This window comes from Trypanosoma equiperdum, assembly GCF_001457755.1.
Source record: "Trypanosoma equiperdum strain OVI genome assembly, contig: ctg_167, whole genome shotgun sequence".
In the NCBI taxonomy this organism is placed as follows: Eukaryota; Euglenozoa; class Kinetoplastea; order Trypanosomatida; family Trypanosomatidae; genus Trypanosoma; species Trypanosoma equiperdum.
The window spans coordinates 22,644-48,394 of NW_027123704.1; the positions used below are offsets into that span (position 1 = coordinate 22,644).

The 25,751-nt window shown below is 50.8% G+C and overlaps 3 protein-coding genes across 3 annotated transcripts; 1 reads left to right on the plus strand and 2 right to left on the minus strand.

Annotated features, from left to right (window-relative positions):
- Nucleotides 1-386: 386 nt before the first annotated feature.
- TEOVI_000045700 (Fibronectin type III domain containing protein, putative) lies at nt 387-13,826 on the minus strand (the record flags this gene model as incomplete). The annotated part of the gene is made up of 1 exon (XM_067222702.1): nt 387-13,826. One exon carries the CDS (start codon nt 13,824-13,826, stop codon nt 387-389), a length of 13,440 nt encoding a protein of 4,479 aa, XP_067078803.1.
- A 734-nt stretch (nt 13,827-14,560) lies between these two features.
- Nucleotides 14,561-14,902, plus strand: TEOVI_000045800 (uncharacterized protein; the record flags this gene model as incomplete). The annotated part of the gene is made up of 1 exon (XM_067222703.1): nt 14,561-14,902. One exon carries the CDS (start codon nt 14,561-14,563, stop codon nt 14,900-14,902), a length of 342 nt encoding a protein of 113 aa, XP_067078804.1.
- Nucleotides 14,903-15,004: 102 nt separating this feature from the next.
- On the minus strand, nt 15,005-23,938 carry TEOVI_000045900 (Zn-finger in Ran binding protein and others/SPRY domain/HECT-domain (ubiquitin-transferase), putative; the record flags this gene model as incomplete). Its single annotated transcript, XM_067222704.1, has 1 exon — nt 15,005-23,938. One exon carries the CDS (start codon nt 23,936-23,938, stop codon nt 15,005-15,007), a length of 8,934 nt encoding a protein of 2,977 aa, XP_067078805.1.
- Between the last annotated feature and the right edge of the window lie 1,813 nt (nt 23,939-25,751).

The window sequence follows — 25,751 nt, forward strand, 5'->3', positions numbered from 1 at the left end:
GTCCATGCGCGAGCTCAACACCTTGATGAACAAGAGGACACTAAATCATACATTAACAAGTAGAAAAGAGAATGCGCTCGTACAGAGTCAAAGAAAAATTAAAACTGTGATGGTCCATAATATTTCTCAAGCTGCTCGTCTACCATCTTCCCATACCCTCAGTTTCTTCTTCACAGAGCTTGCCACTGTCTAAAGATGTTTGAAATTGCATTACATTCATGTGACAACAAAGCGGAGGGGAGAAACGAGAACGAACGAACATGAGCAACGAAAAAAAAAAAGCACGAGGTGGAAAAACATGTAGCACCGCTCACACCATCAATTTTACAGATCACAAGTTTACTTCAGCTGCTACACGGTACGAGAACGCCCAAATCAATCCATGATCATCTCCTGCTCAAACCAACTCTAGCCGTTTTTTGTGCCCTCCCTGCAGCAGCTCTTCCTGACAAGGGCGCATTTATTGGCAATGAGGGCACTTTTACTCCACCAGGGGCGGGACTGCTGCCAGAGGACGAAGCTGCATGACGCATAGCGTCCCTCATATCGCCTTTCCCTCGTTTGCCTTTGGACGGCGGTTGTGGGATCATTACGTGGTGAGCGCTAGAAATCTCAGGTAGCGTAATAACCTTTGCCGTTGGTGAGTGTTCGCCGGCGGCGAACTCCTGCGAGGGATCCACAATTTGGGGGAGTGTGATAGCAACATCCTTCTCACTTCTCGTGGTGGCATTGACGATGGGATTGTTGTAGCTGATACCGTCTTTGCATTCGGTAACCACCTGGATGGTGTAGCTCGTTGACGGTTCAAGCCCTTCAAGTGTAAACGTCGAGTCAGAGACTGTGCTTGCAAGAATGGGTGTGCAGTTACGCACCCCAATGTAAACACGATAGTTAATAACCCGATTGCCAGACCGGTTGCTACTGGTCTCTGATCGCGATGGTGTCCACATCAGCGTGACGCTGTTGTCCGTGGTCCCCACCACCGTGAGATCGGTAACTGGCTCTGGCGCAGTACCACTTGTCACTCCAACGGGTTCACAATACTCGCTGAAAGGACTACCCTCATCAACAAGCGAACACTTCACCCGACAACGCACCTTCGCGGCGGGTCCCGTAAATCGCACACGGCAGTTAGTTTCTTCAACAATATCGATAACGCGCCATTCCACCGATCCCTTTGGTTTCCCACGGGAGTCCGTTGGAGAATGTGACTGCTCAACAACATACCTGTACGCATGATAACAGTCTGGAGCCTCCCACTGTAGCAAACCTGTTTGAGCGTTCTGCCGCCGTAGAGTTACAGATTGAGGTGGGAATGGTGCCGTTGTCAAGTTGACCTCAACCCAAGCCCCCCAAGAGTTATGCTCATCCATCGCTCGGACTTTGACAGTGTAGGAGGTGCAGCCGGTGAGGCCATCAATCGTGATGTTCTTCATTGGACCCTCCTCTCCTTCCACATCAAACTCAAGCTGTCGGAAATAAGGCTTTGCCTGTGAGGCACACAGAACAATGCGGCGCCAATCTGGTAGAAGGTCGTCCCCGCCTTCCTCCGTGGGACCGGCCCCGACGGTACAAGCAGCGCCAACGTCAACGGCATTTGCACCATCTACTTCCCCTTCCACTGCCGCCGCAGCGCCACTGGCCGCAGGCAACTGCGTATCAGCGGGCTCAACCTCAAGAGGGGCTGCAGCACGTGGCAGCGCTTCCGCAGCCTCCCCAGCTGAAACAGTATAAACTGTAGCAGCAGCGTCATTGTTCACGGCAGTAGCGTTAACCTCATCCCCATCGTCATCCTTATCTTTAGAAGGAATTTCGTCTGTCTTGCGTACTTCAACCTGATATTTCTTTACAATTTGAACAACTGCCTTCCGCTCCATGCTTCCCTCCTCACCAACCTCTCCATCCACAATCCTGGCACCCCCGAGCAGTGGATCCCCATGCGCCGGTGGCGATGCTATTCCAGTAGGACTGCCACTGCTTTGTGCGTCAGGAGGTGAAACAAGCCTAGGGAGCAGGCTTCGTTCCGAAACGGGTGACGGAGACTGCTTTGCTGCCGCTCCTTTGCCCGACTTGCCCCGCTTTGACCCTCCACTCCCCTTGCTCCCCTTGGGACTTCGAGTACCTTTCCTGCCCCTCGAACCGGTCCTACCCTTTCCGGTGGAGGTTCTACCAGCTGCAGAGCCAGTCGCGTCCGGTGAAGCTTCGGGGGGTGGGGGTGGCTCCATTCGGTTGAGGGTGAACTCTGCGGAGTCGCATGTAACACCGTTGAGGGCAACACAAATGGGACACAGTGTCTTGAAACCAACCGTGGGGGTCCATTGGCCCCAACTTAATTCATCATACCGAGGTTGAAGTGCCATAAGATAATCCAAACCAGGAGAAAGGCCCTCCAGTAAATAGGTCGGAAGTAGAAACTCATCATCCGTCACGCCACAGTCACTTGGATTAATTACATGTTCCACAGTTTCATTACCACCCTTTAAGACAAGCTGGTATTCGCAGGGATCCAGCCGAGGTTGGGAGTTGCATTTTTCTTCGGAGCGATCACCTTCGCCACGGTCCCACTTCATACGCACATAGATTTCTCCTACATTCACCACATCTAATCGCAACACACGCTGCGTGCGGAATAACCCTTCCTTGCTCCACAGACCCCAGCGCGAGTCCGTATTACATGAGCGTACAACGACAACGTAGGCCGCATCAGCCTCCAGGGAGCAGATACGGTAGCGGTTCACATCCTTCGGGAACTGCTTATCAACGATAGCGAGGGCTGGAGAGTGTTGCGAAGCGAACACACACAAATGGTATGCAATTACCTCTGGTGTCCCAAGAACAACGGGAACTGCAGCAACGGCATTGTTTGTAGTACTAGGAAGGCTCTCTGGTTCGTCAGCAGAAGCCGGGGTCTCGCCGCAACACCCCACAATATCCGCGTATTCTTGCACAGTTTGTTCGTCACGGAACCACTCCACCGTGGCAAACTGTTCACCAGGGGAGGAGACAATAAGCTGCATCGGCTTTAGAGTCGCAAAGAACGTTCGATCACTCCAGGGGCTCCACGACTCCCGTCGAGAATCCAAGGAACGCACGGACACCGAGTAGACAGTGGCGGCTTCAAGCAACTTAGCCCGGTAGCTGTTTCGCGCGCCCTTGAACTGCTTGCTAATGTGGTAACTGTGCTCAAGACCGATAACGTCCACCTGAAACGTTGAAAGGAAATCATCATTGCCGCAGAGCGCCTCCGATCCGTCTGGAAGTAGCAGAGATCGACGGGGTCTTTGCCAGGAAAACTCGGCGTAATTTTCACCAATAGAACTCATTTCGACGGCAAACTTTGGTAAGGTCATAACATGGACGATTCGGCTCCACCGCCCCCATACATTGTCCACGCAGCAGCGCACATGAATTCGATATAGCGAATCGTGACGCAGATTGCGTGCAACATAAGTGGTTTCGCTTCCTGAGAGTGGTTTGTCAATTAGCAAAGACCCTTCATTTGCAGCAGCATTGGGGCCCACCTCATAAACACGAAGCTGGTAGCTATCCACGGGCTTGGGGGGAAACGGATTTCGCACTGGTAGTGGTTGGGCCCGCGGGTCACGCTCCCAATGGACAGCAAAGAAGTCCTCAGCGCCGTCATCCATGAAACACACCATGTCACGCAGAGTTACGTCATATAGACCATCACTCCACGCACCTGGCTCCGCTCTACTTTGGTTGAGAGCCTCCACTATGCCTTCATCCTCAGCCTGTGGGAGTTCGGGATGTATGGTATCAACAACAAACTCTTCGTGCGGCTTATACCAACGTCGCACACTCACACGGTATCGGTGATGAGATAGCAACTCCTTTACTGTGCTGTTACGAACATTTGATGGAATTATCATCGTGCGGCGTAACCGGGGGGGAAGCTCCTCTGCATCCTCCTCGCCATATGACACATCAGTGAAGTCGTGAACAGCTAGCTCATAGCAAATCAACTCTTCTACATCCGAAGGTTGCAGGTCGCTCGTGGCAAATGAGTTCGGAAGTCGTTGCCACGACGCCGTTAGGTAGTCTTCACCAAGGCCAATCAACTCCACACTCAACAGATTGAGTGTTCCACAGGTAACGTGGGTGCTACTGAGGCCAAACTCACCGCTTCCGTAGCACGCACGGACGGCCAAAGAGTACCGTTTGTCTGGTTTTAGCGACGACACTGTGAATGTCGTCTTCTCACCTGGCACGTTGAATGTGACACCCTCATCCTCACCTTCTTGCACGAAAGTGATGGCATAGTATGCAACACGAGTCTTTGCGCTGTTGTACATCGCGGACCTTACTTCTGGTTGGTCCAGAAGGGGGTATCTCTTTTGGCACAATCCGGGTTTCAGTTTGTCAGGTGACATGGCCCTAAAGGAGGAGCGACGCCCATCTTCTCTTTCCAGAGTTGTTTGAGACTCCGCAGCGAAACCAGAACTTTCGGAGAAATCTCCGGTCTGGCCCCCAACACTTCTGCTGCTTTCCCCCACGGTGATGGGTGTGTTATCGTCGCTGTCACGCCCACTGCTTCCCCCGTTGGACGTTTCCTCACCTTCGTCACTTAGCGTACCGTTAGTATCTGTGGATGTGCGCACCATTACTTGCAGTTCATCGGGTTCCTTGCGCCTCCAATGAAGGCGCACATAGTCCTCACCAATAGCCAATACTTCCGCGCTTATAAGCTTCATGGTGTACACGCAACGTTCCTCCGACCAGAAGCCCCATTCACCAAGGTTGTTCGACGCGCATATTTTAAAAGTATACGGCCTGTTCGGGGTGAGAGAATCGAGGCGGTACTCCTGAAGATCACCAGCAAACCGCTTTTCGCACAACAACTTGCGGCTGGCTTCATCACAGCGATAGATGCGTAGAAGGTAGCCGGAGCAATCGCGACACCCGACGCAGATCGTTGGATCAAACCTCCCCTCATATTCGGTACCCTCATCACCTTTTGGTTGTTGCTCCTCACGACCCCACTCCAACATGACAGAGTGCTCTGTGATTTGTGTGGGGTAAACCTCTAGGCGCTTAAGTGTCACAAAACGAAGCGGTTCCGACCACATACTTGATGCTTCACATTCGTCAATGGAAAGCACCCTGACGGTATAAACTGTGTCCAGGTTCAGGCTTTTCAAACGGTAGTAGGTGTTGGTGGCTCCCGTTAGTACAACATTTAACTGCAAGCCATCACGCCCAAGTACATCAATCATGTATGCTGATGCAACGTAACTCCCGGTGAACACTTCAGCCATATCCATTCTCGGATGCTGCCTGGGGGGAACGCGTTTCCATTCAATTTCGGCGTACTGTTCGTCGATGTGCTTCACATTGACCCGGATCTTCGACATCGTGAGGAAGTGTTGTTCAGCGCTCCACGCGCCCAACTGGCCTCCCGTGGTCACGCTCATAACTTGGACACTGTAGAAACGATCTTGCTTCAGATTTTCCACTCGGAAAGAGAATGTGTCTTTGTTGAACCGTCTAGTTAGGTGCAGCCGACCACTCCCATCACTTTCGTACTCAACCGGATGCTCCTGCGGGGGCAGAGGGCCCTGTGTCTGCTGCGTAGTGGTTAAAACTCCCACAATTTCATCTGCTAGCGTCTTTGGCGCTAGTTCTTCTTCGCTTACCGCGGGTTCCTCACAGCTCTCCCCATCAACGCCATTATCTTGTAACTCCAACACCCGCACGTAAAACATTTCATTATCCACGCCATGTTGCAGAACATTCATATCATTGTCGTAGTCTACTCTTCGATCTCGTCGCCTCCAGGTTATCTGGGCCCAATCTTCACCGAGTTTCTCCACAGTTGCAGACATACCAGGCATTGTAACGCATGTTTTTGGAGCACACCAAAGCCCCCAAGCTTCCTCAGCACCCCACTCACGCACTTCAAACGTGTACTTTGTGTCCACCTGCAGCTTGTCAACACGGAAGACACAGCACGAGCGCATGGTGCGGTACTCCTCGCAGATCTTCCCCTCATCATCTTCATTCTCACTCTCCCATGTAATACGCAGTTGACAAACACATCCTTCATGAGAAGACGCATCACTTCTCAGTGTGTTAGCTTCATCTATAGGTGGCAGACGCTTATTTGGAGCTCGGTGCCACTCGATGTCCACAAAGGTTTCAGATATGCACGTGATGGACAACTGGATGAGGCTCTGCGTCATGAACTTCAACGGCGGCGTCCATGGACCCCAACCTACACCGTAATCGCAACACAGAAGTGCCGTGTACATAGTATTCCATACCAGTTGCTTCACCGTGAAGGCACAGATGATGGGTTCGTTAGTATCTCCGTTACTTTTGCCTTGAATGTAATGATCTTCAAAGGTGCCATTCTGATGAATGATACGCAACTGATAACCCCTAATCGGTGTGTGCTCGTGCACAACTACTTCACCACGACCGCTAGCAAGCCAGTTCCTCTTCGCCTTGACGCTTTCCTTAAGGTCACGAAAGGTGGCAATCCTAGTGTATAGTTCTTGCTGCTCTTCACTCGAAAGCTCCTGTTCCTTTGCCTTAATGTCCTTGGGGCACATACTAGAAAACTCCTTGTTAAGCTCGAACAACTGCCTCTCGTCTGCTTCAATTTTCGCCGACACAGCTGGTGGTAAGCGATGCCAATAAAGACTGATAAAATGCTCACCAAACCGTTCATGCAGAAGTTCGATTGGCCTCAACGTTACGAACCGGTTGCGCTCACTCCATGGGCACCAGTCCCCCACGGCGTTCCGCGTCCGCACCTCCATCTCGAAAGGTGAATCGGGCGTGAGACCCTTCACGGTAATGGAGAGCACTTCGGGGCGTAACTGCACGTCAAAGAGGACAGAGTCTTCCCTTGGTAGACCCAAATCCATGTTTGCAACTGCTGGAGTTGACGGCTCCCCACCGTCCGAGGACGTCGCCAACTGGGCGCCACCAGGAGCCGACATGTCCACATGGGCGCACTCCATATGGCATGCACTGGTAGCTCCTGACATCAGCTTGCGTTGCTGCCGCTTCATTTTGGTCAATAATCTCATAGATTCCGCTCGGCGCTTTCGCCCAACCATCTTTTGAGAGGGAGAATGAAGTAATAAATGATGAACTCCCTGAATGGTTGGCATAACTCCTTCACCATAAAATCGCAGGTGGTATCCTGTTACCTCTGGGTCGCCCAAAACAATGTTTTCAACACGGAGGTGATGTATTGCGTCATTGCGGACCGCTGCGTTGTGCTCGTGCCGTAACTCAAGGTGGTCTTTCAAATTATTCCGCTCCTCTGACTCCTCCAGTTCCTGTAACCGTCGTTTCATGTCGAAAAGTTCGTGTCGCTCACGCTCATCACAGCGTCGCTCCTCTGCGGTACGGCGCTCTTCAAGGAATGCTTCGTATTTTCTGACATCCTGCGGTATCCGGAACCAGCGGATAATCGCCATCGTCTCGGTGTGGTGCGATACTTCGGTAACCATGGAGGTGAGAGTTAGCACAGATTCACGGTGAGAAAGCATCGACCAGTGTCTCTTTTCACTCAATGAACGCACGCACACAGAATAAATCTGGTCGGGTTGGAGACCGGTGATACGAACAGACATTTGGTACTTGGATAACGTAAGGCACTGTTGCACATCGCACGTAATGCCCTCAAGATAAAGCTCGTAACGCTCGATGGAGTAGTCCCCAATTTGCACTGCGTCCCAATCGTTGCCGTCATCCTCACCGTCCTCGACCTGTAATTTGCCTTCCACTCCATTGTCACTGGGAAGCACGGACGCCGGCTCAGGCTCGGCGTCGGACCCCGCATCCAGACCACTGAGGATATCAGTTTCTGTAAACATGCCGCAAAGCTGGGGCAAGTCCCCCAAGTCATCAGGTTTGTTGAGATCAGGCCGAGCACAAGCCCAATCGGGTAGCGGTCGACTCCAACTCACCAGAATAACATCTTCATACACGGAGTGTACCTTCACCTTCAGTCGACCCTGCGACACAAACTTCGTTACCTCGCTCCACGGACCCCAGTACCCCTCTGCCTTGGCACGCATGCTCACCGCGTATATGGTGTTACTCACAAGGTTTCCTAAATGATACGAGGTTGCAGTGGGCTCAAGAGAGAGAACAGTATCCAGCGAAAGGGGGCCCTCGTACTTCTTTTTTGCCTTAGCATCCAACCGAGTGGCACGAAGCTCATACGCAGTCACTTTCACCACACCACGAATAATACCCGTTTCTGGGGTTGTGTCAAGCTTCCGGGGAACGCGTCGCCACCCCACCAAGCAGTAGTCCTCACCAATTTCGATTGGTACAACACCCATCGGATGAACCATTTCCACGACAGCCGTTTGGGAAAAAGTTCCCCATGAATCGGGCACGAACTTCCCTCTGAAATCAATCCGTTGCTCGCATACAACAACACGGTAATGCGCACCTGGGGTTAAATTACAGAGTCGCAGTGATCGCTGGGAGGTTTCGTATAGTCGGGCACCGTTTACAAGAGGTTCATCACGCTCATCGAACGGCTCTTCCGCTGCCAGAGGTTCGATGTGCACCTGGTAATTGTGGATGTCCGCTTCCTCGGGGTAGCAACAGAAGCAGTGGCTCACTGCTCTTGTCATGGGTGGACGAGTCCATGAAACGTTTATGAAAGTTTCGGTTATGCTGTCAGTACTTAACTTTAGGAGCGGACACGTTACCAATATCCGTGGCTTGCTCCAGTGACCCCATGTGTTGTTTTTATCCTGCGCCCGTACGGTAAGGGTGTACTCGGCATCCGCCTGAAGATTTGTAACTAGTCGACCCATTTCGGCCGCCGGAGCATAAAACTCTACAATATCATCTGCACCAGGTAGGCCACCGGAGAGGCGACGGCACTCCATCTGGACATGCCACTGCAGGATATCAGGGCATCCACGCATCACCGTCTCATCAAAAATGTAATCATCGTCCCCGTCACCACCTTCACCACTCGCTAACTCAGAGGATGCAGTGCAACCATAAACATGTCGGGCACCACGACTAATAATCGAAACACAGCTGCTAGCCCTCCGCTTTATTTGTTCAACATCAGACCCGCCCACATCTCCTTCTGCCGCCAACGCAGCTTCAGACGCGGCGCTATAGCTTCCGGTGTCACTGCTCCCCTCACCGTCTGTGAAGCCGGAAGTGCGCCGTCCGCTGCGTCGGTCCACAAGGTCGCTGCGCCGCTCTGCCAGATCGCTGCGGCGGCCCCATTCCAACTGACAAAATGTTTCACCGACAAGCAGCACGTTTGCTTCAACTGATTCGAGAGTCACGAAGCGCCTAGAATCACTCCACAAACCCAGTTCATCATATGTATCTTTTGCTGACACTTCGACCGAGTATATCGTTGAAAGTTTCAGCGACGACAGCGTACATGTTGTTTGCCTAAAATTGACATACTGTGATACCACTTCATTACCTTCCTTGTCCAGTACATGTACCTTGTACCCGCTCACGGCCCTATCCACTGCATTCGTCTCACCTTCATTTTCCCAATTCCTATCACCTGCCCAATTTGGTCGAAACCAAGACACTGTGACGTAATCTTCACCGATGGCCGTAATGTCCAACTGCAATTTCGGTAGCGTGCGTACGCGGGCCTCCTCGTTCCAAAATCCCCATATACCCTCGTAGCCCTTCGCACACAGCCAGACACAATACTCCGCAGATGGCTGCAGATCTTTGAGCCGGAAACTGCTGACGTACGGGCTGAGATCGTAGACGTAATGAACCGGATCACCGACTCTCTCCACCCTTAGTCTGAATTGCTGCACAACATCCTCAGACTCAAACACCGCTTCGGTGTCACAGCGGTCAAGGCACGTGGGCAGATGGCGACGCCATTCAACAATGGCAAAATGTTCGCCAACGTTCCCGAATGTCACACGGAGCCTCGGTTTGGTGTGAAACGACCGGGTCGCCCAAATTCCCCAATCCTGCTTATCTGAGCCACGTGACCGCACACCGAATTTATACACCGTATCTGGAAGAAGACCACGAAAAAACAGCTTGTTGTCTTGCACCTCCTTCGTGAATTTGAAATATCCGTCGCCAGCGATGCATACCTCGTAACCTTTCGCAGTGGCATCGGTGTTGAGAGCAGTGTCAAAACTAACCAAATTGGAGGTGTCAGACATTCGCGACCACGAAACCCACACGGCATCTTCGGACACGTGGTGGATGGAGATATCCATTCCAGGAATAGTGCGCACCTTTGCTTCTGTGCTCCACACGCCCCACACTGAATTTTCTCCACAAGTTTGCACCACGATACCGTATGTGGTCGAGGGTTGCAGTTCATTGATGTGCAGCGCAGTGAGAGAATTGCTTACTTCAATCAACTTCTGAAAACTTCCATCAATTTCACGGATTTTTACTCGAGAGGCTACAATAGTTCCCTGTTCAAGTTTCACCTCTGACGATCCACTAACGTGTGGCGGGATGTTGTGCTTGTTGCGTTTCCATCCTACACTGACAAAATCTTCTCCAATATCAGTGAACTCTACCTCTGTGGGTGGCACCGTGGCGAAGAAAAGCGGGGGCTGCGACCACATACCCCATTCACCGTTCGTCAATTTTGACCGGACAGAAACACAGTACACGGTGTTGGCACGAAGACTGGGGATGGTATGTTCTGTGTCTTCCGTTGTGCTACAAAATTCAGTTTGGTATATCAAACGGTGGTCGGCTGCGTTTACTGGCAAAGACGAATTATGCACACGCGGCTTAAGTTGTCCTGTGGAACTATGAGGCAACAAGTTCTCTACGGGGGATGTTACGCACAACATAAGGCAAGGACGGCACTGGCCAAATACTACTACTCTATCGTCGCTGCTTCTGTTTCCATCGTCCTCAGGAAGCCGCTTCTGTTGGTGGGGCCGGTGTACATTGATTTCACAGAACTCCTCGGATATAACTCTCGTCTGGATTTCCAAGCTCTTCATCGTAAGGCACCACAGTGGCGAGCTCCATGAGCCCCACTCCTCGTCGTTGTAATTTGCCTTTATTTCCACGCAGTAGTATGTATCCGGCTTCAGGTTGGAGATACGGTACGGTGAGTCTCCATCGCCAAGAAAAACTTCGAACACAACACCCCCAACGTTGAACACCCGCAAATGATACGATGTTACGACACCCCTCCCGGTTGCGTAATTTTTCTGGTTCGGCGGACGACGCCGCTCCCAAGCAATTATGGCATAATCGTCTGCTACTTCTACAGCCCGAGTAAGGATGGTATCACGGGTGAGTATTTGCACGGGCGGGGTCCAAAGCCCCCAATCCCCACTTGGTCCAGCGGCTCGTATTTGAATGTTGTATGCCGTGGCGTGGTGAAGTCCGTAAATCTTAAGCTCCCGCATGTCCGCTGGTAGTGAATGGTCCTTGGAGTAGGACTGGTCAATACTCTGTATGCGCAGTTCCTGCTTTGTGACGGTCAAGTCTCCAGTGTGGACATCCTTGTTTTTCAGCGGATTGGCATCTCGGCTCCACACAATGCTTACATAATTCTCTCCGATGATGAGGTTGTTCACCGGAATTCGAAACTGTGCGTTTGAACGGAAGCGCAACGGCTGACTCCACAAGCCCCACATCCGCGTGGACGTGCACGCACGCACGACAGCCATATATTCTCGATCAGGAAGCAGGTCTTCCACACGTAACGACGTGTGCTCACTGGACACAACCTTGTACCGGGCAACTTCAGAGTTCCCACCCATATGATAGCCACTCAGCGAGCTCGCCGACGACCCAGAGAGCTCCCGGCTGAAAACAAACACAGCATAGCTCGATACGAACATATCAGCAGCTGCCACGGCCACCGTATTGTCCCTGTCATCACCTTTTGTATTAATGCCGTCTCCACCCACCAGAACATCGTCAACTAGCTGCCGCTCCCACATGAGCCGCACAAAGTCCTCTCCGATTTCGTCAACATGCATCATCATAGGAGCCAGTGTACGCAGCTTCACGCGACTCCAAGCACCCCACTGCTCCACCTCGTTGCATGCACGGACTGAGACGATGTAAGTTGTTGCAGGCTGTAGGTTGCTGATCTTGAAACTCGTTCCCAACATTTCCTCCCTTAGGACTTCGGTTTCCCCAGAATCAACGCAGTCGACGCAAAGCTCATACTTGAGATCGGCCCATAACTCAGAGATCCCCATATCAGAAGATCCCATAGGTAGGGGTACGTCAGAGAGTCCACGACGCCACACAACCTGGGCGAAGTCTTCACCAATATCCCATAGTCTCACACCAAGTGGTTGCAGCGTTTGTGTGTGTTTGGGGTCAGTGAACTCACCCCATCCCTCATAACCAGTTAGACGATTAAATTGGTATGACCTGCATTTTAAAATATACATGGTGTTGGGCCTCAGCTTCTCTACAGTAAACATACATGTATCTCCATCTGACACGATTTCCTCATCTTTCACAACATTCAACTCGTCATGGCTCTCAACCTGCATAATAACGATGTTGAATCGAGATGCAAAGCGGCCGTTGCACTCTCCCTCGAGTTTCATAGTTATGAAGTCCTCACCGCGCTCCAAAAAAGTTAATGAAGCCCTTGCCTCCGTGCGAAATTTCTTGGGTTCTGTCCACATACCCCACTCATTGTTCAAGAACGTCCGTATTGATACATTATACTCCGTCCCGGATGTGAGACCCTCAATGTGTATGACTTTATCATCTGCCAACGGTCCAACATCAAGCCTTTCCTCCTGCTTGTACACAGAGTTAAGACTACTGAGACGGTACTCTACCTGAGTCTCCGTCTCTGCGTCGATCATTCTGGCCCAGGTAAAAGAAAGGAATGACTCCCCTGAGGCAACTACAGATAGCTCCGGACGACTAGCAGTTCGCACGCAAAGCGGTTCAGAGCACCTCCCCCAATAGCCCTGCACGCTCAGGCTACGGACAGTGAAAATATAAGAACCCCCTGGTGTTAACTTATCTAGGCGGTACGTCCGCTCTTGTTGAGGGAACTCAACAGAGCGAAAAGTCTGACAATCCGATTGAACCAGGACCTCATAGCGGTGCACGTCGTTATCTGGCACAACGTAACCGATGGTATCGTCTGAAGTACTGGCTAGAGCCCAACTGACGGTAACAACATCCTCACCGCAGCTCAGGAGTGACATGACATTCGTCTGCCTAGTGAGGAAGCGACCAACCTCCACCCATTTCTTCATGGTGTTGATGAGCGTCTTGTACCGAATCATAACAATATAAGCCGTACCTGGCCGCAGACCTCGAACTATGTGTGTTCGCACACCTGTTTCGAAGCGGTCACAAAATTCCTGCCTCATATCAGATTCCCTGAGTACCCGTAACTCAAAGTCGTCAATATCGGCAATGGAACGGGTGGCATCAGCATCGATTTCCGCAGCGATGCCCGTTGGGGCCCTTGCAGGTCTGTCCCACAGCACACGCACGTAGTCCTCACCAACATCATTGATTTGGCCCGTAACCGCCGCCAAAGTGGCCGTCCGTGTCACCTCCGACCACACGCTCCACGACATCGTTTTCTCCGAATACACACGAACACGGGCCCTATAAAAACTTGAAGCCCGAAGCTTCACCACTTTGTGACGCTGTTTGATAGGCAAGACTATATCGTAGAGAGTTTCAACAGTGTCTTCCCCTGCTGTTTCCTCATCCACCTGAAGCTGCCACTTCGTCACGTCGGTAACGTCATTCCAGCTATGCTTAGAATCAAACTGGAACCCAAACTCCCCAAACATCTCGCCCATACGGTTCACAACGGCATTGCACAGAATATCTGTATTAGCTTCCATCTTACTTTTGTAATATACCAACCTGATCTTCCCTCACCTTCCCCCTTTCCTCTTCCTTATTTACAAATAGTGATCCGTACTGTTTCCCTTCCTCTCTCCCTGATTAGTCACTATTCCTCCCCCTCAATTCCTTCCGTTCTTGAGCGGATGTCCCTTTTTCTCTAGATGAATGTGCCGGAACAAACTTTTTGCCGGGCAGTCTCTTGTCGTGTTGCGTGCCCCCTTTCAGTTACCATGCAACGTAAGACAACAGTAGCAGGTGGGAAGTACAAATGGACAACAGAAACGAGACGGGACAACAACGAATATCCCCTCTCTACGACTCCGTCGTACACTCCGTCTTCCTTTTTTGGTTTGTTTCTCACCCTGCTGCAATAACGGAAGTAGCCACCAAAAAAAAATCGGAGCCCAAGAAATTAAAGAAAGGCAAAGATGCAAATGTGACGAAAGCGGTAGGAAATCGAAACAGCAACTTGGGTTAGGATGAACAGAGCGAAAAGGAAAGGTGGCACATAGGTATTCACAGCCGTGGGCCTCAATTTATGAGAAGGAGGTGAAAGAACATGTTAAACAGAAAAAAGTGTAAGCACTTCAGCACGAAAAAGTGGAAACCTAAGGTGTGGTAGACAACAAAAAAACGCTAAAACAAAAAAGAATTAGGTCCACGCACACTTGCGCTTGTGTAAAACAGTCTCCGAGATAACAACTCCTAAAAAGGAACAAAAGAACGGGGCATGGAAAACAAAAAACAAGTGAAAACGGTCCTCAGTATACGTAACGGTGAGGAAGGACGTGATGTACCCGCTCCGACGGCCACGCATCCCGCACTGACAGGAGAGAGGTGGGAGTGGGGAAGAGTGCGAATCAATCGTGACACACATCACGGAAGGGGCACCACATATGCCACAGCAACAGAAAACATATTTTGCGCCCTGAGAGACACATATCGCCTTGCGGTGGGCCCCCAGGCACCCTCAGGTGTAGACACACACGACGGAGTTTGTGAGTTTACTATAAACAAAGAAAATAAAAAAGAGAATCGGCAACCAACATTTCGCTTCCTTCCTCCGATCTAGGGTCCCCGTCAAAACCTCTAGTGGGAAAAGAAAAGTGAGGCAACGATCACGACAATGCTACAGAAGAAAGACATAAAATGGAAATGAGGCGGCGTCCCAGTCCTAAACGAACCCAAACTCATACATATGGTGGAGTGACACCTCCAACTTCTCCCGCATAGTGGCCGCGGAACTGTATGGCTGCAACAGCAGCGAGATGGGTGAACACGTGTGGGCCGTTGGAACGGCAGCGGGGTCATCCCCACACGATACCTGCACTTTTTCAGGCAATGGAACACGGCGCTGCCCACTGCAGAACAGCAAAAACATTGCACGCTGCCTGTTGCTCATGCCACGCACCACTTCAACGAGCATATCACAAACAGCTTTAGTTAACAAAGAAACATCTAGCGACGACATCACATCCTCGGCTGTTGCGCATGGTGAACCACAGACCCGCTGCTGCAGGTCGTCCCAGCGAATTAGTTGGAGAGAGTGAGAAGGAACAACAGAGGTAACACCCAGTCGCATGGCAGATAACAACTCGTCGTACTGGTGGACCAACGCTCGCCCTACCTCCGTGCGGCGCCTTTCAACTTCGATGCTCTTGCACAAACCCTGCGAAGTAACAACGGCACCTTCCGAGAAACACCCTTTCGGGAATGCAGGTGCTAAAGATCGTTTGGAGCGCAGCGCCCCCACAGTATCAGAGGCAGCACAAACCAGCCCCCATTCAATCACAGGTATAGAATAATAAAACTCGTCATTGAGAAGAAAATCATCGTCTTCAAGAGCTCCGCGCACGCTGTCATCAATGTCGGCGTAGTAGTCTTTTACAGTAACCTCGTCAAAGGTAAGGAACATCCACACGAGACGCGGCAGCGTTATTGAAAGCATCACGTAGCCACTCAATGTGATGTTTCCAATTAGCTTCCCAAACCATGTAAAAAATTGCAGGAACAGCTGTCGGTGGTTGGGATTACTCCTGTAGAAATCGATGTTTGGCACCAGAGTCACCATAGTGCTGTGGCTTGATAGTTTGAAGAATGGAAGCAGTGGTTCCATACGACGCCCACCTTCGTCCTCACGGTACTGCAATTCATCGCACATCATCGAAACTACAGAACGCGTTACACCACCCGCATCGTCCGCCACCTCGCCAGAAAGGCGGGTAGTAAACATGACAGCGTCACGGTAAATATCGGCATCATGCGTCTGATGAAATAATTGGCCGGTGACGCTCTTATCGAACAGAGTAATGAAGTCAAGAGTCTCACCATGCTCTAGCACGCCTTTAGCCTCCTTAAGATCAATCAAAACATGCCGATGCCGCTTGACGTTGTTGCGGAGCAACCGACGGTCGATCTGTCGCTCTACGATAGCCCACCGCGCAGCAAAAAATAGGAGGCGACGTACTTTTTCATAGTTTCTCATTAGAAACTGTGAGTTACGAAATATGTTGTGACTTTTCGCCACACTTACAGCTAGTGAGTTGATGGAACGTAGGTGTTGCAAGTAAGGCTTCAACTTGTACAGTGACCCGCCGCCAACTTCGGAAGACAAAAGAGGATAATTACGTAGCGCCTCACGCCCACCCTCCATCCATGTGTCGGTCTCTGCCAAAGAATCCACCGTAAACCCACAGTTCACAACATCGTTCACCAAATCACAGAGCTGCACGTAAAAGTCAAAGCATTGAGGTTTTACGGAACTTTCTAGCCTTCCTCCCTCTTCGCCACATCCTGGGCTGAAGTCTTTGTAGCCTTCTGGCTTAAACTGCGTGTAGCTGAGTCGCACCAAAACACCGTGTGGATCCATGGCTGCACTGACATAGGGGTAAATGGCCTCTCCTTTCCCTTGAGTCGACACAGCGATCCATGTGAGTTCTTCCCCGTTGACACTCCAGCACATCATCATAGTATCAAGATCCAAAAGTGTACCAATAATATCACCGCCAACAATTGGTCGTGGTGTTACTAAAGCCTGTTCACCAGTCATTATGCGCAGCCGGTCTTGGCAATTAAACCCCCACGAATGGATGTCGCTTCCAACATGCTGTCCACTGCTGACCACTTCATGTTGTATTGTACCCCACCCCATAACGATTGTTTTGCCGCGCTCGTCAAAGTTTGGTGGTAGTACCACTTCATAATAGTAACGCCCACCCTTGTTACCAAGCACCCCCACACTTCCTCGTACTTGTCCTACTATTAGCTCGCCACCACTCCCCATCCTCGTGTCAGGAAGCTCCACAACGTACGGGAATGTGTCAGGTGACGGCTCATCGAATAGAGCAGGAAGACGTTGACTCCTTTCCATCCGCTCTCCGACCTCGATTAGCCAACTTGTAAGTGTTACATCTGCACTAATGGATGCGTTAACGCCTCGTAAGGAGGCGTGCACCATAAGCTGCTGTTGATTGGCAACCACAGGAACCATGGTGATTACCTCCCGCAGGCACTGCACATTAAGTTTCTGCCCAGATGCCTCCTCTAACAACAGGTTAAGGGCGGCGTAGCATACTTCACGGAACGTACGGTCACCACCCCCTCGAACGGCGTTGAGCGACAAGGCATACAACAGGTAGTGGCGTTGCTTCTGGAATGGTGTGTTGCAATTCATCAGCACGCGGGCTATGGAGGACAGCGACCACACCATCTGCTCACTCCTTTTGCCGGAAAGCAGAATTTGCAAACAGGAAGTAAATATACTTTGAGCAGCATCGGTGGTAACTTTTCTCAGCTGTGTAAGCCAGGTATCCTCAATCACGCGGAGGCGGCACAGAACACTAAACTTCGCCAACCCCTTTGGTGCAAGATTCGGTCCCCAACTGCAGACGATACGACTGCAGAAGTAAATAATCGCGGGAATGACTGCACGATAACCCCGCCCATCCTGTTTTTGCTCTTGTATTGGGTTTACCTTCAACGACAGGCAACCGCTTTCAAATTGACCGTCGTCGTCAGAGGAGTGCATGAGGGGGGGGACGTAGCGGGTAAGATCACCGGCCTGCGGTGACACGGCCAACACAGCATCCAGCATCTTACGAAATGAGTACGCAGTGCTCTTCATGTCGGTGTACGACTGTTTTTCACTTCCAAAAGAAACAAACCAGCTCATCCTATCTCCAGCGCCAACGAGTTTCGCCTCTGCCACACCAACATGCTTCTCCTCGGGTAACCACAAAGTCTCCTTCTGGCACTGTTCGCATAAGTACCGTGACTCAAACTGAATGAAAGAAATGTACTCACGCATTTTCCCGCACTGAGTGCAAAACGCTTGCTTGTTGTCGCTAACTGTTGATGCATCAGTAGAACCCAAACACAAGCGCATGTTGCCACACGTCGTACATACTTTGTTGTGATTTGAATTAAAGGCGTAGCTGCACAACATGCATGTCCACGTGGCTCCTGGGCGTGCTGTGGTGCACATTGCGCAGCGTGTAGAGTCTGAAAGGTTAATGAACGTGCACACTGCGCACGTCCACTCTTCCTCCGCCCTGTTAACATTGTTTGGTCTTTCCATACACTTGTACACGCAACGCCCACGCAAATGGTGACTTGAAACGTACTTCCCGCTAAAAGAAAAGGGTCCATGGGTATCAGCTCCTTCGCCTTCAACCTCATTTCCCGCGGTGACACGCAAAGTTACACAGACGCCCTCCTCAACCAGGAGCCACTCACAGGCGAAGCCAACAAAGGGAGAGGGAAGACCGAGTCGCTGCATTACATGGTGAAGGGTTACACAAAGACTGTACGGGGCGGCGTGGCCCTCGCCCGCACAGTGGCCCCATTCCTCATCACAGACCGGACAGCGGAGGTATACGATTTTTTCCGCCTCACCGGCATGCTCGTCTGCACGGGCATTGCCATCATCCGATCCACCCTCGCCACACTCGCTATATACATTATCATCAATATCTTTCTTGTTGGAAATAGTCATACAGAGCTTGTCGTTGTCCGGTAACAACATCAACTCGTTCCACGCCTCCAACAAAATCTGCGACCCGTTAGGATGAACAGTATCCGGCATGGCCAGTATGCGAATGAATTGGCTTAACAACAGCCGCTGCGTCTCTTTGTCCCACAGTGTTACCTCCCCCATGTCTAACTCTGACAGAAGTCGAAGTGCGCAAATAAACGTTTTCGTCGAGTGGATGTAAACGATCTCATTGTTGTGCTCATCTGTGGTAAAACTAATAGACCTTGATAAGACACCCATAATCTCATTCGCAAGTAACCCCAGGGGAAGATCACCACTTACCACCGATTCATAATTTGGTTCTATTGCTACAGCAGGAACCGTGATGCTTCCACTACCACCTTCTCCTAAAACAATTTCGGCAAGAGAGCCCTTCTGTCTCACCAAGCGGACATCGAACGACCCTTTAATCTCTCCACGCGGCGGTCCAGTATAGGTAAACGACATTTCATCCCCGTCAGCACCCAAAACTTGAAGAGCCACAATTTCGTCCTGTCTCAACATTTGGGAAAGAAGCGGCACTAGAACAGAATCCCAGCAACTGAGCATCGCCCGCATAACAAGTCGGGCACGGATGCCCGTTTCACAGGGCATGTACATCCACGAAGAAGTGGCGTCTTTATTATACATCTCCACAAACGGAAAGACAACCTTCACAGCAGATGGAATGTTTGTATAGAGAGTTCCCAATGGTAACTCATTGCGCCCAAAAGATATGCACCGTGCCTTTGTGTCAACTGTAACGGTAATTATATCACCTGAGCCAAAGATAATGCCATCTTTCTTCAGCATCCAGTGCTTAGAGTGTCGAAATAATTCAACACGGGCAGATGGTGCCTCGACATCCGCAAAGTAATCCGTTATCGCGTAAACATGGTTCATGTCTTGCCGCGTTCCAGGATGTTGCTCAAGTTCTGTGCTTGTGGGGAGCGAATCATGGCAAGCAACGCCAACGTAGTAAAGGCGACCAAGAGAATCAAACTCAAAACCTCGTCTAACACGTACGGAAAACGACACAACATCGCCCAACGAACCGTCCAAAGGTATACCTTGTGATGCGAAGGAGGTGGTGTTCTGCACACCCCGGGAACTGCACTCCTCCGCTGTCAGTGATTTAACATGTCGACCGCCTGAAACAACGCGGAGGTCAGTTGCCGCGCTCGTTGTTGTGAAAAATGGTTTGTATACAGGGGCAGTAACCTGTCGAGAGAGTTGGCAGCAGCAATCCCACAAGGGTATTGGATTGTACGTGGTGATGTCGAAGTTGCGGCCCGGTTCCTGCAGCACGACGTGTATTGTTGTCAGTGCTGCGCATCGTGCGCGCTCACCAGCCTCCTCACAGCAGACCACCTTTGTTAACGTACTGAGTATGTCCGCTGGGTGGGAAGAACAGTAAATTGCGGTACGCATAATGGTGATGTAGTCCATGAGAAAGCGGTGGTACACAAAAGAGGCAGCGCTCCGTTTCACTCGTTCAGTAGCATCATTAACATCATCAAGGAGTGAGAGATGCTTGATAGAATCAATAAGGCTTTCCACATTTTGACGCAGCCTGCAACAGCAACCGTCAATGAACCCCCTCCATGCCTCCTCGGAGTGGATGTGCCTTCTGCCAGAAGCGGTCCGATTCTTCACTTGCAACGAAGAGGAGGTGGGAGGGCTACTAACTCCACTTACCGACCGGTGAGCCTGAGCAAATCGCCGAGTACAGAGAGAAATCAAATAGGCGAAAACGAGAGTCGCGAACATAGAAATAAAGTGGCGGGTGGGTAGGCAATCACTACAAATTGATGCATCCCCTTTTCCTACCAAGCTGGCTGCGACAGTGGCATCAATCGAACCAAGAACACTCAGCTCATCTGACCTAAACGAAATCCGAACGGCTTTCCCTTCCAAAGATAGTGAATCCGTAACGCCCACAAGAAGGTACAGCGCACGTGGGGGCGCTGGGAAAGAGGCAAAGCAGACGCCGTTCACAAGCAAACAAACCGCGCGCGTGGAAGTTTTGGGCGAAAAAGGGAAGCAAAACGTAACCCTGTCACCACGGGAAAGGGGCGGCAGAGAAAACACACGGTTTGCGTGACGAAGTTTTCCGCTGTGTGGTTCAAAATAAAACCCCAGTGGATCGCCTTCAACAATGTTACTCGTCACACCTGGGTGCTGTCCTGATGCGAGGGCAACAATCAACTCCTTTGACGGCATCGCCGTCAGGTTAATATCTGCGGCGTAGAGCATTGAAGAGGCAGCATTTGACGACGAAACGAGCGGCGGCGGCCGTGGTGATGAAAGCACCGAGGAAGGAAGAGTAGACGATATTGAAACGGTAGTTGACGACAAGGAGAAAAGCTGAATGCTGGGAAAATACAACGGGGTGGAAGTGCTGCAAGCAGGTTCCCGGCCAGAAGGAACCCAGACGCCCAAACCACGCTCGCTGGCGCCGACCATGGTGAGCCCAACGAAGGTACCACCGTCATTCCCACCGTCACATTGCACCCTATCCCCTGTTTGTCCGCCATGTCTATGGACATCGCAATCCCCTATAAGGGCCCGCACGGACTCAATCACACTGTTCTCCTCCACTTCGTCCACCTTAAACGACGCAGTGCGCGCAAAATCGGTGAAACTGGGGAGGAGTCCCTCTACCTGACTAATAATTTTGTCCCAGATAAAGTCCAAATCCCTCTCATCCAACGGCGTTGCAAGTAGCGAAAGACTAATGAGCGCGAACGGACCAAATTTATCCGTATCCCACAGGAACCGATGGGGCCCAAGTCTCCGCTGTTCTCCCTCAGGCATTGACATTACGTGCTGAAGCGCGGCAAATACGGCAGTGAACAATCGGTGTACCAAAACACGAATCTGTTCAGTCAAAACCTCTCCACAACCACTGAACCGCATCAGGTAGTGGTCACTTTCGTACATCATGAGGTCGCGAAGGAGGCTCACTACGCGGAACATATCCTGCGGAACGAAGCTTTCCTCCGCGCGCAGCAAAAGAAGCAAGGCACTTATGCACGTTCTCGCTCGCTCAGATTGTGTTGACAGATAATCACGCAGCTGAGCAACAGTAGCGGTGGATGAAAGAAGAGCAACGGTTCCTTCCACAATCTGCGTTGTTGACAGCTTGCAGGATGATGCATGCTCGGAAGCAAACGCAGCCACGTCGGTGGCATCGGGATTCCCCCCAATCACACTGCTCGCAAGGCTAACGCGCTTCACAACATCCTGCCAAACCCATGACCCCCATGTTACTTGATCCGGCTCCCGCTCAGCAATGATGCTTCCAATCATACATAGCGCGGCACGAACGCCCCGCACATCACTCTGACGGCAAGAAATTCGCCTTCGCAGAGCACCGTCATCCATTTTTGCTATTTCCTTCAGCAGCGGTGGCAATTCCCTTGTCTCCACCCGAGGTTGCAGACCATTTGAGAACAGCATGATCGATTCCTCCCTCAGGTTTGTTGCGACGGGTGGACACTTTATTTGCTGCAGGAGATGGGTGGCGATTTCTAACTGGGCAGAACTTAAGGCGGCTCGAAACTCCTCTGCCCACCGACCATTCACTTCCACACACATCTCCAGCCGCACCTCCGCCTCCAACATAGGAACTCGAGCGCCTTCGTAACCCCTGCGGTACCTCAAGACACAACTGCAACCACCAATAAGTTCATGGGTCGCCTCCTCAACCGGCTCAAACCAAACTACGTTGGTTGATCGACGCGTCTCACCGGCATCATCGCCGGTGCTCCCACCCCCAAGGGATGCATGCGGAATTAGTGCAATCTGCACATCATCACAATTTAACGCTTTCCGGACATGTACAGTGACCTTCCGCGCCAGGGGAGCCACCAGAAACACTTCCGTTGTCTTCGCTAGCTCACTAGCAGGTGGGTTAAGTTCTAACGATCCGGCTTGTACCTTCGGCAGTTCAGTTTCAGCTGCACTAGTCCTTATTGCCGAGGGCTCATCTAGTCCCACCGGTAAGCGTCCCTCACCCAGTTGTGTATTTGAGGGAGACACCGAAGTCGACTCGTTACGAGGTCCCACCTCAAGAGAGAGTACATACTTGGTCACGAAAGTCGCGGTTGACAACGAGCCGCGATTGGAACCACAGGGACGGGGTGGTCCCCGAACTCTTTCCAATATATGCGCCACATCCGCCGTGTCAGCCTCATCCAGCTTTGTGAAGCGCGTGATGTGAAGGATTGGCAGCACTACGTTGAAACCAAATATATCATTCTCCCCAGGAGTTTTGGATGACTCATTCCACCGGTCGAGCACCTCGCGTAGAATGCCAAGAAAAGCCACGGCGCTCCTTTTGTGGTGCAGCGCTTGCCCAGACAGGGATGCAGCTGTTGATACGAGCTGTTTTTGGCCATCGTTCTGCGGGGACGCCACCACCTCAACCATCTCCCTAATCCTCCCCTGCAGCCAACGCTCGTCTTGTCTCCCCTTAAGGTATGGAACCACCCAATTTAACGGGGCAAATCCTCGTCTTTCAGGGCTTACCATGGCTTCGCCACGAGGAACATCTACACAGATTAAGGCCGATTCCGACAATCGACGTTGTGTCTTCTGGTTCATTGCTTCCCCACTGCCAGGCGCCCGACGCTCATTACATACGGACGAACTTTGCACCTCTAACTGACTGGATGGTAGCGTCGGATTTTCGAGGCATTGCTCTTGTGGAACCACGGCAGCTCTTTCACGTATAGATTGCAGCGCCTTTTGAAAGAGGGACGCACGCAACCAGTGACATGTCACCTGGTCCCAGCAAAACTCTGGGCGGACTGTTCTAACTATTTCAGCCACAGTATCATATATGACGCGGGCAAGCTGCATATCATCATTGTCGGACTGCGATACGCACGGCACCTTGAGCGGCCTAGCGCCCAAAGAGGCATCAAGGCCGAACTGAAGAAGCGGCCAAGCCAATTGGCAAAGGCGGTCAAGTGGAATGCTCATCATGTCGGCAATGGGGAAATCGATCACCTCCCCCGACGTAAGGCAGTGGCGAACGAAGCGACCCTGTGTCTGCTCTGGGAGTTCACCGGTTTGTTGCGACGTAATCATTTCAGAAAGCAAACAATGCACTGAAGGAACAATAACCCCCCCCAAAAAAAAAACAAGATGACGAATCAACAGGGTCGGCACGGAGCGAAATGAAATGTCGATCCCTAAGTAAAAAAAAACAAACTTACTTCTACCAGTTTGTTTTCGTTGACGACCACCACTGCCCCCTTAGTTACACTACTAACCGATGCTGGTATACGTGTAATATATATATATATATATTTTATTTATTTAGAGATGTACACTTCCCCTTCCACCTACTCACTACCAGATACGACAACCTCCCGCAGTCTTGTCGAACACAAAATACAGGCAAACACTGCACACTCGCACCTTTAAAAAAATGCACCGCGAATACCAGTGTGTTCAGCCCCTAGATCTTCGAAACGAATAACACAGAGCACAGTTAGAGAATAGCAATAATAAAAAAAAAGCGTGGCGAGCGGCAAAGCAATATAAGAAGGCAGTTGGTAACGACGAGGAGGCGGTTTCCCCCGCCACAACCACATATATATATATATATATTTATTTATATATTATACGTTCGTACCCTTTCCGCTTTGCAACATTGAGAAGGACCGGGTTGTCCCACCTTTTGAGGTAGTGAGACTGCCGCACTCGCTCCAAACCAGCTAAATTCGAGATTCTGTGTAGTGGTTTGGAAAAAAAAAAGAGTTCGGAACCATACAAATAAACACAATAATCACCTTATATCTCAAATGATGGGACAGATGAAGTGGAACCGGTGCGGTTTAGGTGAAGAGCCTGCACCACCGCTCCCTAACAAAATGCGTATACAACTCCTCTAACCAAACAAATAACTGTGGTGAGTCGAGAAACCATTACGCAACAAGCAAAAGTGTAAGCATACGTCCATGCTTACATTCATTCATTCAGTGGGATCCCGCGAATCCCTACGCTCATTTCGCACCCAACCGCAGTATTCACAAGGTCTCGAAAACCGGTTAGAGGTTCCAACAATATTCCGCGCACACCAAATACGCACTTAGATTGCCATGAGCAACCCCAACGAAATGATTTGTCCCTTCCCTCTTTTTTTAAAAAAAAAAGATACAACTTCGGGCACAGCAACGTATTACACACAAGGAAATGGCACCATCCACGGTGCAATCGGGAAGCATACCCAACAGGAACATTATGCGGTAACTAAACCGCACACGTTGGCATTGCCCCGAGGTGCCCTCCATGACACGTCACAAATTCATGATGCACCACCTTCTCATATTTTTGTTTTTTTATTTATTTTTAGGTGCGGTTGGCAGCTCGAGTGACAATCCACGTTGTTAAATGCCGGCAAGTTGTACCCCTTCCGATTTCGCCTTCGGGTAAAACAAACAAACAAAAAACCTTGCCCTGCGTCAGTTATCTCCCGTCCCCACATACAGATGCACGCACACACACAGGAGGAGTACAACAAATTCTACACCATAAGCAAAATATTCCATATGAATAGGGGCGGTGCTTGCCAGCACATTGTGGGTAATCAAATATAAAATGGCCCACATCAGCGATTTTGGTACGGAATGGATGTCTTATGCGGAACCCTCTACTCGCACTTCCTTGGTAAACCTTTTTTTTTTACAAACATGCAAGTACAGTGGTGGTTTTAATTATTTTTTTTTCTACTGCGCCAAAAAACTGCCTTGTTTATGTCAATCACATCCGCAAATAAATTCTTTTTTTTTCGGTGCCGTAATGATCTAAACTGTACGAAATACGGCTGAAAAGAGACTTTGAGGGGCTGTTTCGCCCACGCTGGGCACCGATCGAAGCACTAAAAAAAAAAACGTTG